Below are 12,738 nucleotides of genomic sequence, written 5' to 3' on the forward strand. Positions count from 1 at the left end.
ATCACTTCAATCTACTTATTTGTTTTTTCGTTCACAATAATATTCCATCCAGTCCCCTAACATTAAAACATTTAAAATTACACGGGTTATAATATAAAATTAGTAAAAGAACAGTTAATAGGTCCCATCTCATTAAATTTAAAAAAAAGTAAAATTTCTAATTTTAGAAGATATAAAAGAAAGAATTTCTATTTTTAAAAGACGAGAATCACATCGAAATGGGCTAATGATAAAAAAAATACAATAGTTATATCACTGTCTTTGTAGTCAACTTTAAGGACAAAATATATGAATTTATTAATGTGCATCTAATTTCTAATAAAATCGAATTTCATCCAAGTTGAATTTAAGGTGATATTTGTGTAAATTTACATTGATTTCATTTGAGATTGTTAGGGGGTATGGTTGGATTAGTAAGGACCCAAGATAGATACCTAAGCTAAGTCGAGAACTCTAAGGAATCAGCTCTCACTCAAAACGGTTCAGCTCAAGATGTAGTTGAAATTAGTTGAGGAGCAGCTTGATGAATTTAATAAGGTGACGATCTAAAAAATATAAATGTGAGCCTAGAGGTTGAGGAGGACAAGGTGATCTTGCTTCTAAATGCATTTCCTAAATCCTACGACCACCTCAAGAATGTCATGCTGGGTTTGATGGCTACAAGCATAGCAGTTCAATACAACACATATTTTATAAAAAAAATAATATTTTTAGATTGTAATTTTATAATAAAAATATTTTTGTGTGGGACAGCAGTTCAGTTCCTGTTGCGCTTGGAGCCACAACAGGGGATGCTTGGAGCCACAACAGGGGATCCAAACCCTGTCATGCAATATGGGAGAGAAAAGACCATCACATTAGATTAGATGTAAGTCCATTGCGTTTTGAAGGCAAAAAAAAATTCCAGGAGGCCTCAAGTGTGGGTCATGATTAATCAAGCGAAACGCATGTCATCAAGATGTTCAAGAACAAAAAAAGAGTTTAAAGGGAAGGAAGGTGCAGAGAAACTCATGTGAATTAAATGTTTTATCGTTAACTAACATACTAAAAACAGTTTAAATGTTTTATCCTAAAAAAAATTGACTCAACTTAGTTGAGATAGAGGGATACACAGTCAAATAAAACTAGTATGAAACATTAAAATATCAAATATAAGTAAGACAACAAATTTGGAGTAGGCTTGTAATTTTCAAAGAAAAAACATTCTCTACTTAAGAATATATACCTATTTTATACCATTAGGTGATAAAAGGATAATTTTATGAGAAAGTGATTGAGCTATTCAAAAGGAAAAAAGGATAAAGACATTGCAAAGATGAGAAGAGTTGATAAGTAAAAAATAGATGAAAAGAATAGCCACGAAAAAGTTAAGAAAAAAATGAAAAATTAAGAAATAGAAAGAATAAACGGTGTTAGAGGAAAAGAAGAAATTTGACAAAGACATTAATGGTTCCTTTAAAAACAAACACGTTGAATGTTTTAGCTTTCAAAAGAAATATGAAGGGATATATAGACCATATTGCATTAACATAACTCATATCTGCAGTTCAAATAGTGAGGTGGGCGAGGAGGCGTCAACAAAGATGGACATCGAATTCAACCTCAGACTCCATAACGTCATCTCTCCAATGCTATTCTCTGGGGTGGAGCCAGGATTTCAATTCGACGGGGGCAAAAATATATCTAAGAATAAATTTTAAAAGTTTGAGGTGGAGTATTTATAAAGGAAATCAAAATTTTTTAAAAATTACTCCATGAAATAATACTACATGAAATATAATGAGGATGGGCAAATGCCCCTTATCCCCTCCTAGTAGATCCGCCCCTGGGTTTTCTAAAATCTAAAATGAAGTTCACCGTTAACTCCAATGGTACTCAAAAACCCATCCCATTAATTTATGTTTTGAGTAAAATATACTCCATTTTGGGTTTACACTTAAACAAATCAAAATCACTTTTCTCAAATTTTGTGAGTAAAAAAATACGAATGAATAGAGAATATTCTTTTAAGTTTGAATTTAGTGTAAATGGTTGAAGTAAAATTATTTTTTGATGTGATATTTACACTAAAATGATTTGAGTTTAGTGTGAACTATTGGAGATGCTCCTATCCACCCATCTATTCCATTTCTCTCCAAATCATATACTTCAATGCAACCTCACATCCAGAAGAGTGAACTACATAAATGGTAACTGATTTTTCATTTTCCCACATAAATGGTACTTGATCTTTATTTTATATAGTTTTCGGTACCATATGACAAAAATAACTCTATGTACCAAACATGTGATTTTTTTTATTATGAATGATATTTTTGGAAATTTCAATTAAATAGTACTCTCCAAACATGTGATTTCTTTTTTCTTCCTTTCTTTTTTTTTTCTTCTTTAATTTCTTCTTCTTTCTTTTTTCGTCATTGTCTTCTTACTTTTTTAGTATTTTATCTTCATTTCTTCTTTCTTTTTCTTCTTAATTTATGTATCCTCTTTTTTCTTTTCTCTTCTTTTTCTTCTTTCTTTTTAGTGTTTTATACATACATCTAATTACCTAATTACATTCATAATATAAATCAAGAACAAAACACCTAATTAAATTAATTATTTAAACTAATTAAATTAATTGAATATTTTTAATTAAATTACTTTATACTCATTTTAGGGTTGAAACACCTAACTAAAAATATCCAATTGTTTATATCATTATGAATATAATTCACAATTTTAAATTTTTATTAAGACTGTATTGATTAGTTATTATTTAATATAAAATAATAACAACAATAATAATAGTTATTATTATATAATATTATACTATGATTCATAATTTAAATAATTATACTATAAGTATTTATTAATTAATACTAGATTTTAGTATTATAGCAATAATGTATATTATAATAATAATAATTAAATATAATTATAAATATAATTTTTTAAGTATATTTGAATGATATTAAAAATAAATTGATTATTAATTTATAATATTAAAATAATAATATTAATATTGATTAAGTATAAAGAGTGAGGAGAATGAGGGAAGATAGTATAATATCACTTTTGGTACTAGTTTTGTATATGCTCAAAATATCATCTACGACACAAATGGAAAAATGTGTTTGTTTAGAGGGCATTTTGGGGTGAAAATTGCATCAGGTACCAAAAATGTGATTTATATGTATAAAAAATGGTATAAAATAAATATCAAGTACCATTTATGTGCGAAAGTAAAAGATCAGGTACCATTTATGTAGTTCAGTCCATCTACAAAGTCCTTGCTGAATGTGTCAGTGAGGCTTGTGCAATTCAAGTTTGAGCATAATTGCTTCTAGATTTATCTTCTTCAACCACTACATCACATCATTTGCAAAAGCCGACTTAGTTTTTCAATAAGATAGCACTTTTGATAGCCTTTCGACTAGGATCTTTGTAATAATCTTATAGATGCTCCCAATGTTAGTATTTTCTCCGTCCCAACTAAGTTGATACAAAACTTCTAGGCATGGTAATTAAGAAATTGTGTTGAAAAGTATGAGAGATGAATAAAGTAGGAAAGATAAAGAAAGTGTAAAGTAGGAGATGGAAAAAATTAAAAGTGATGGGATGTTTTGTTTTTAGTCCAGAAAGAAAATTACTCAACTTAGTTGGGAGACATCCCAAAAAAAAATGAATTAACTTAGTTGTGACGGAGGGAATATTAATCATTCTTAAAATCCTTAAATTTCACTACCATCTCTAGAATCAAAGTCACTTACATTAACTTCTATTTATAGAGATTTTTGTAAAATTTTATCTTCAGAATCAAAGTCACCTACGTTCTACTGATCCTTCTATATGAAATTTTTCAAAGTAAAAAAGAATAGATTAACGAACTTCTATTTATAGAGAATTTTGCAAAATTTCAGGTTTTCATCTAATTTACGGCGGCCTCTTAATGAGTCCACCCCATCTTAACTAATTGGTAGATTCGATTTAAACCTACCCTTTCCAACTAAAGTGCATCCTAATATTTAGTACTTTTGAAAGCTGTAGGGATAAAATGATACTACTACATTAATTATCGTTTATTTTATAATTTGAAGAGTAAAAATCATAATTTCGACCAAACTGTTCGAAATGCTTTGGCCTAAAAGTTGATCAAACAAGTATGGACCACAACAAGCTGAATTGGGATTAGAACCACAAAAATTGCTAAAATCGATCCAAAATTGAGACTCTGATTTATTAGTAGACGTTAAGACGTCAATTTTGTCGGACACAGACCTCCACATGCCTGCCCTTGTTACATTAATTTGAAGGAAATAGGTGGAAGTACAATTGATTAATTAATTCTTCTTAAATAGTTGTAAACTTGTAGTAGTTTATTTAGTGAAATGATTTTTTATACATAGTTCAAGGTATAATATAGAATTCAGATCCAACTAAGTCAATTTCTAATAACACAAAAATCTCGATCACTTGGATATATTCGACACTACAAATTTAATTAAGTTGCACATTCAGCTAGTAGGGAAAATTTGCCTTTCAACACCATTCTATTAAGTTCTCCTAAAAAATCAAATTTTTTATTTAATGATAATAGTTATTGAAATCACAAAATTCAATCAAATTTTAATTCTAGCCTATAAAACTATAAAATGGATATTAAAATATAAAATTTCATATTTTCTAAATTATTATGTGAATATATAGAATGACGTATTTTGAGAATGCTCAAAACGCCATTCGTTTTGTTAATATAGGGTTAAAGTTGATTGATTTAGTTTAAATGTAAAATGGAGCAAGTAAAATGCAGCAAATAGCAACAATAAAATTAATTAATCATTTGGCAGTGGAAAGTGAGTTAGTTAAGCATATATTACGATTTTTGTCCCCTCGTACCAACTTTGTCATTATTATCCCACACTCTTCACTTTTTCATTTAATTCAATCCTTGCAAACACTTAGAATAATATGAGCATCCCATTATCCTTTTTCCCTTGGTTGTCAATAGGAGTATATGAAATTAAAATCTAGAATATTTACAAGTTCTTGAATATATAGTCCCAACCATCACCATGGGAAAGGGCTGCTGCTGCTCCCACGAAGGCGACGGTGGCTCATCGGCGCTGCTAGGATTGTTGGTGGCGCTGGCGCTGGCGATCACTCTGTTTTTTCTGTGCCAACCGCCTCGTGTTAGAAGACACTACAAAGTTTGCTACCATTATCCATGCTAAATTTACCTACCTCTTTTTTATTTTATATTGTACTGTATGTTGAATTAATGGATTCTGTGGGCTTTTGCTCTTCTCACCTGTGATATGCTTTCCGATTAACTACATATCATAAGTAACTTTTGTTCAATCATAGGAGTACTTGTTTTCTGAATGTCGGTCATGGCTTTGGCCACTATTATGTACCTACTGTTTTTATGTTTGTTTAATGACAATTTCTATTAATTTAATTCGCAGTTTGTACAGAAAAATTAGATCATTTGATTAACATCAATGCTAATCAAGCAGACTACTGTAAATTTATTGGATGAGTAGTTCATCAAAATCTATCTAAATTCTTTTTGGAAATATTCCCTTCCAATTTTTTAATATTAGTAGAACTATTTTTTCTTTTCTGCCTTTCTCCCGTGTCATTTTATTTTAGCTACTCTTTATCACCCCACCAGCACCAAGTAGAATAATCACTAAGAAAATTAATATCAAAGTGATAATCATGAATTACACACAGCTGTCATTAGTTTGACTTAATATCTTGATATTGTTAAAATGATATGCAAAACCACATTTTTCGGTTACAAATGTTAATTTTTCAAAAGAATAAACTATAGTACATAAATACTTCCTCATTATTCGAGGGCATTGAGAATTTGAGATTAAGAATAATATGTTAAGTGGATGATGAATAAAATAAGAGATATGAAAAGATAAAAAAAGTAAAAGTGTTACTTTTTGCCAAAAAATAAAAATAACTAAATTATCTTAAAATTTTCCAAAATAAATGAACGACTCAATTACCAAGGAAGAAAAATAGATAGAGTAGTTCCTTAACTTTGCAATTTCACATTCGTTGTCTTTGGAAATTATACATTCATGCATTCATGGTCTTTCGAAAAATATGAAAAGGTGTAAAAGCACTTTGATCCATTACATGCTACGTTAAGCCAATAATATACTAAAAGCTTTACAAATACTACAAACCTAAATAAAACTCAAGCATACAATATAACATGAGATGCAACTTTTAATATGAGAAAAAAGAAATTGAAGAGTCTCGTTGTAGGCGGAAAATTTTCACTCCATGACTGTTTTTAGTAATATAGTAGTAGTAGAATATATAGATAGATATAGATGTGGCTGCTATACTCGAACAAATTAGGGCTGCAGCTTCTACTAATACTAACTGGAGCACAGCTTCTCCAGAGCCATGTTCTCGTCGCCACCAACACCCTCTAGAGCACTTCTCACCAAAGCTTCACCAAATCCCATCTCCACAAGCTTCTGTACCTGCGCAAGTTGCACCAAATTTGGAACTGTTATTGTAGCTCGTGTACACTACTTTTTCTTGGTACTTTTACTTTGAGTGTATCAAACCATATTGTCTTTATTAAAAGTTTAGGTTAGTTCGCATTTATGTGCGTGACTCAATTCTACAAGCCTGTCAAGCCTTAAATGACGCAGCTAGAATTAATCATACACGGCAAAATCAATGGACAAAGAGTAGCGGCTAGTATACGACAAGTATATTTCTTTAAAATGTAACATACCTTCTCCTCGACACCAAGAGACAATGTTTTCGCAAATGCCTCTGTCCAGTAACGAGCCGTACCGACAAAAGTCTGGTAGTCTTTTAGATACTGCAGAGTGCAGAAGAATAACAACCAATAAACAAGTAAGCAAAAGATAAAATTGACCATCAAAAAATCATGTGTACCCGGAAAGAGCAAGAGAAAGATAAAATTTGTAACATAAGGTCATCAGAAAAACAAGATAAAGGCACATTGACAGCACCTGCTGTGCTACAACAGCATCCTGGGGATCGTCAGGTTCGGGAGCAGATAATAATGCTTGAACAGAAAGGAGTCCTGTTTTCAAAGTAAGTGCTGGGCTCCATTGGTCTTTCAGGATATCAAGGCATATGGCACCACTTTGACTGCTAATGTTTGGGTGCCTTTAATATAAACAAAGTCTTTAAAGAACTAAAAAGGCAAATAACTTCTCAAAGCACGATATTACGGCCTCATATAGTACCGATAAGCAATTGAAAATAAAATTGATAGCTGGACAAAAACTATTTTCATGAACATTTAGATATCAAGTTCAACTCTTTAAAAGTGAGCCTTCAATTAGTAATAAGATGAGCTGTGAATTTTTGGCAGAAAACAGAATTAGGTTGAGAGTTAAATGTGATTTGCATGACCTCTGAAGGGACGCGTTAGTTGCTGATAACTTGTTCAGTGTAAAATAACTTCAATCCTCAATTCCTCAATTTAATAAAAAAAATTGAGACAATCCAGACAGAAAAATGTGAAGAGAGAGATGATGGCTGTTTTGAGCATCAATCAGCCCTTTTTTCTGAAAACGAAAATTGCAAAACAGAACCAAACATATATTTCCACAAAACATTTTCCCTTAATAGCCTAATAGATCAGATTTTCTAATACAGTCATTCTCTGTATTTCCTAAACCACATACCAAGACAAGCACAATATCACCGATAGAAATTAAGAGTTGAGAAACATCAAACACATAATTTAGTTCAAGAATAGATGATTCGCTAAGGATATAAATTTATTAGATAAAAAACTGTCTAAACTAGCACTCTCAGCTATTTTTATTATGACACTCTCAGCTGTTTTTATAATGATGGAATCACATACACTAACTAACCTCACCGTGAACATAGAGCCGGAGAAAGTAATTACTTGATTATTTTTGTAGCCTGTATTTGGTTTATACTCCCTCCATCCAGATTAATTGACTCATATTCTCTTTGGCAAAAATTAACTCTTATTCTATCTCCTACTTTATTCTCTCTTTTCTCTCCTACTATATTATCTCTCAATTACTCACTACACCCCTTTTTTCTTAATTCTTGTGCCAAATCAAATGCCTCACTTACGTCAGGACTCATTGAAATATTATGTAGACATTTTATAATCATATTGTCAGCCTAGTTTGACTTGTTTTTTCTATGCCAAGGCACTAGAAAACAATTTAAATTTACATTTGCTTATAACAGTTCAGCTTGGGGGGTTTTAATTTATGTTTGCACACAGAGAAAATACATATACAAAATGAATTATAGCCACGGTGACAATTGGATTTAAAAGGAAACCAAACTGCGAAATAATCTGGCAAACAAACCAATCCATACACAAGGTAGGAGTCCTGCCCACACCGTATTTTTATAACTGCCAATATTTCTAGGTCAGACTTTAGCTCCTCAGGTATGTTGTCATTCATTAGATTACATATCCTTGTAATTAAAAAGTGAATAAATTATGATGCGATCAGAAAGTTTAACTGAAAAGATCCAGCAAACATAACAGAACCGTAACCTACAGAAATCCATTAAAATGTGTATCTCCTTCCCTAACCGTTTCTATAAAATGAAACCTGGCAATTGAATGCATCATATCATTTCACATTTATTTATAGACATGGAATCGGTATACTGTAGAGATGGAAGATTTTAAATGTTCATTCAAAATCAGATGTTACCTAACAAGCACGACAGCAGTCCAGAATACATACTCTTACATACAGACATTAGGGGAAGAAAGAGCACAGAAAGACAGGTTTCATCATACCACACTTTAGTCGCAAACCGCATTTTGGGAGGCTCAAAAGGGTAACCATCTGCAAGGAGGGGGAAAAATAATAAAATTGCAAATACTTGGTAATGAGCTTAAGATCCAGAGTTACATTTCATGAAAATCTAAGAATACAACGAAGTTCCTTATGTATAGTTTGCGGCCATCGTGAAGGATAGTAATAGAATATGGCAATCAAACTCAAGATTGCCATAAACAGGTGATGGTTTGGAAAGAAAACACAGTTCAAAGAGGATATTGGATCTACATAAACATTTTTCCTGCCTAGTTTAATGCATACCACCATATCGTGAAAGTAATAGGAACAAAGCACCAAATATTTTAAAAACAGATTCACAACACATGTACTTGATTTAATAAAATGATTGACTCGCCCACACACAGACACAGGCACACAAACACTGTCCAACAAATTCAAAAACATGCTCGTTTCAATAATTCATTCTATATTCAATAAACCAGAAGAAACTCGAACAAAAGGTAAATTAGATATTACCAGGCAAGGTTATGTCGATCTTGAAGGTACCGCCTTCATAAGGTGTACCAACAGGACCATGAATTGTACCAAACAAGTGGGTGAGATTAGTGTCACCCTTAGGGCTGACCTTTATCCCTGAAACCTCAAAGTCTTTGTTGCAGTCCTGCAATTCCTTCTGAACCCTAGCAAAATCGACCATTTCTGATTTTTTTTTCCGTCTACTAACTTCCCCAAATCAAAGAGAAAATTGTGGAATTGAGCTGTGTAGAGGGGTTTAGCTTATATGCTCCGCCGCGGCTTCTTTGTCTCTCTTCCCTATTAGAGAGAAGAAGAAGCGTACACAGTGAATTACACAGCATAAAATTGTCCTGCAGAAAATTCAGAGAAAGTGAGAGACGAGAGATTAGATGAGAATTAGAGAGCGTGAGAGGAATTATTAATTCATTTACCAGCCCAGTCTTGATCTTCGAACGGTCGAACCCTTCAACTGAATATTTTGCATGAAGAGAGCATTAGCAATGCCGCGGAATTCCCCACGGAATTCTCAAAAATACCTTCTGCCATGTCATACGGACTTCTCACTGCACTGCCACGTCGTACGGACTTCCCAATGCACAGTGGCGAAATTCCCGATGGAATTCTCACATTAAAAAAAAATCACAAATTCACATATTAAACAATTTCCGGAATTAAACAATTTACGAAAATAAAATTTCGACACAAATAGGGAAAAAAATTCATTAAAAAAAGAAAAGTACATTTCACCAAATTAAAAAAAAAAACATTTCAACGACGACCCCTCCGCTGTCATACTTCTTCAATAATATCGTTCTAGAGTCGAACATGGGCTTGTTTTTGGCGCATGTCGACAAATGCACGGACTCGATCGACTTCGTCATGGGGTATCCCCATGAGTACATTGCTGGTGGCCACGCCGTGGCTTAGACCCGCACCATCAACATCATCATTGGCCCAGTCAGTCAGTGCCGGACCTTCATCTTCGACAATCATGTTGTGCATGATAATACATGCGTACATGATGTCGGCGATGCTGTCAACATACCACAGCCGTGTTGGACCCTTCACTGCCGCCCATCGAGCCTGGAGCACACCAAATGCTCGCTCCACATCCTTGAGTGCTGCCTCATGACGTTGTGCAAAGTATATCTTCTTTTCATCTGCTGGGCACCTGATCGTCTTCACAAAGACGGGCCACATCGGGTATATCCCATCCGCCAAATAATAGCTCATGTTGTGCTGGTTGCCGTTGGCGACGAAGTTGACGGCCGGACCGACGCTCATGCACTGGTCGTTGAAAAGGGGCGACGACTGGAGGACGTTGATGTCGTTGTTCGACCCGGCTACTCCAAAATAGGCATGCCAAATCCACAAACGGTAGTCAGCTACCGCCTCAAGGATCATCGTGGGATTCTTGGCCTTGAAACCAGTAGTGTACATCCCTTTCCAGGCAGCGGGGCAGTTCTTTCATTCCCATTGCATACAATCTATACTGCCTAACATCCCCGGGAACCCGCGCTGATTCCCGTGCATATCCAACAGAGCCTGGCAATCTTCGGGGGTAGGCTTCCGAAGATACCTATCCCCGAATATCTCCCTAACGCCCTGACAAAAATACTTCAGGCACTCTCGGGCAGTCGTCTCGCCGATGTGGAGGTACTCGTCGAACATGTCGGTCGCGCCTCCGTATGCCAGCTGTCTGATTGCGGCAGTGCACTTCTGAATCGGCGTGTGGCTGGGTTTACCAGCCGCATTCTCCCGCACCCTGAAATACCCATATCGAAGCTCCAAAGCGCCCACGATACGCAGAAAGAGCGGACGATGCATCCTAAACCGTCGCCGTAATAGGTTCTCCTCAAACCGTGGCTCCGGCGCAAAGTAATCCGCGTACAACCTACGGTGGGCAGCGAGGTGGTCTCAGGGTACTATAGTGCGACGGTGGATGGGTCGAGGCACCGCCGGCGCCGAGGCCGCTTGTTCCTCCCTCTCCGCGGCATCCCGCACACGTGCGTGAATCAGCCGCATCATGTGTTCATAATGCCCATCACCGCCACTACCACTATCATTATCGGCCATTACAGATATATAAAAGAAATTTAGAGAGAGAAGAACTTGTTAATACTAGTGGTGCGAATGAAGTGAAGTTCAATGGGATGTATTTATAGGAATCGAAAAAAAACATTTAATGCAATAAACGGGAATTTCGCACGGACGTCCGTGGGAGTCAATGCAATGACGGACGTCCGCACGGAATTCCCCGCGGAATTCCGCAGAACTACGAATTCCTCGCGGGAATTCCGTATCCGTGCATGATACACACAATGGTGGACGTCCGCCACGGAATTCCCGCATGCCGGTGGGAATTCCGCAGTGACGTCCGCCACTGCTGATGCTCGGAGAAGATGATGGAAGAATTGAAGATGCCACCAATTATTGAGAAATTTGTTTTCAGAGGTCGCAAAATAACAAAGAATATTCCTTAATATAATTAGAGATTTGAAAATCGTGTTCACTTTAAATAGTACTCGTAATTGTGGATTATAGCTTTAAAACTCGAATTTAGAATCAAGGGTATAATAATAAATATATTTATATTTCTTGTTTTTACCATTCTGACTCGATATTTTAAAATGCCCACTTTTATTATTTTTCAAATAAAAAAAAGTTTTCGGGTCCAACTGGCCATGCATACAAGTCGAGAATTTTTTTTTTCCTTTTTAATCGTTCCTTCAACCTGAATTCTGTGAGATTCTAAATTCGAAAGAAATTCTCCGCTCTACTCTACCAATGGATCCTTCATCCTTTAACAGCCCTGAGTTGCAGCAGTTTATTCAAGTAATAATTTCTTGCTATTTTTTTTTATTATGTTTACTGATGCCTAAATGCATGTGTATTTTTCTCATAAGTTTTGACGATTTGATTTTGGGTTGGAAATTCGTAATTGGGTTTTTTCTTTTGCAATTCCTATTCCTTTTGGGATGGAAAAGTCTCATCAATCCTAATCAAATTGATGAGACTTTTTAAAGCGATATGCAGCTGTATTATCAACAACATTCTAGCTGCAAACAATCAAGCAAAACGATGTCGTAATTTGGTGGTTTTGGGCGTCAGAGTAGTAACACTGCAGGGGTTGATTATATGTATGGCTCTACTAACAAGTGATCTATCTACATTAACATCCCCATCTCCACAGCAAGAAAAGCAGAGGGCTGAGGTCAATGAGATGATTGGAAAGCTCACTTCTCGCTGCTGGGACAAATGCATCACTGCTACTCCCCGGGAACAGTTTCACTTCTAGCGAATCTACCTGTCTCACCAACTGCGCTCAACGCTACATGGATATGGCAATGCTCGTCATGAGACGCCTCCAACAATGAAGCACAGAACCAGTTTTCGTTTCGATTTTGATGCATGTTTC

At 34.9% G+C, this 12,738-nt stretch overlaps 1 protein-coding gene across 2 annotated transcripts; it reads right to left on the reverse strand.

Annotated features, from left to right (window-relative positions):
• Positions 1 to 6,101: 6,101 nt before the first annotated feature.
• LOC121809848 (ubiquitin-conjugating enzyme E2 27-like) lies at positions 6,102 to 9,826 on the reverse strand. Of its 2 annotated transcripts, XM_042210671.1 has the most exons (6): positions 9,752 to 9,826; positions 9,321 to 9,670; positions 8,801 to 8,849; positions 6,999 to 7,158; positions 6,755 to 6,844; positions 6,102 to 6,494 (listed from the first exon to the last, which is right to left on the reverse strand). In XM_042210671.1, the coding sequence occupies exons 2-6, from the start codon at positions 9,499 to 9,501 to the stop codon at positions 6,387 to 6,389; spliced, it is 588 nt and encodes a 195-aa protein (XP_042066605.1). In that variant the 5' UTR covers positions 9,502 to 9,670; positions 9,752 to 9,826; the 3' UTR covers positions 6,102 to 6,386. The 2 variants fall into 2 exon arrangements, with proteins under 2 accessions (XP_042066605.1, XP_042066604.1); XM_042210670.1 differs by lacking the exon at positions 9,752 to 9,826 and having other exon boundaries at positions 9,321 to 9,731.
• Positions 9,827 to 12,738: the final 2,912 nt, after the last annotated feature.

This window comes from Salvia splendens, chromosome 6 (genome assembly GCF_004379255.2).
Source record: "Salvia splendens isolate huo1 chromosome 6, SspV2, whole genome shotgun sequence".
NCBI lineage: Eukaryota > Viridiplantae > Streptophyta > Magnoliopsida > Lamiales > Lamiaceae > Salvia > Salvia splendens.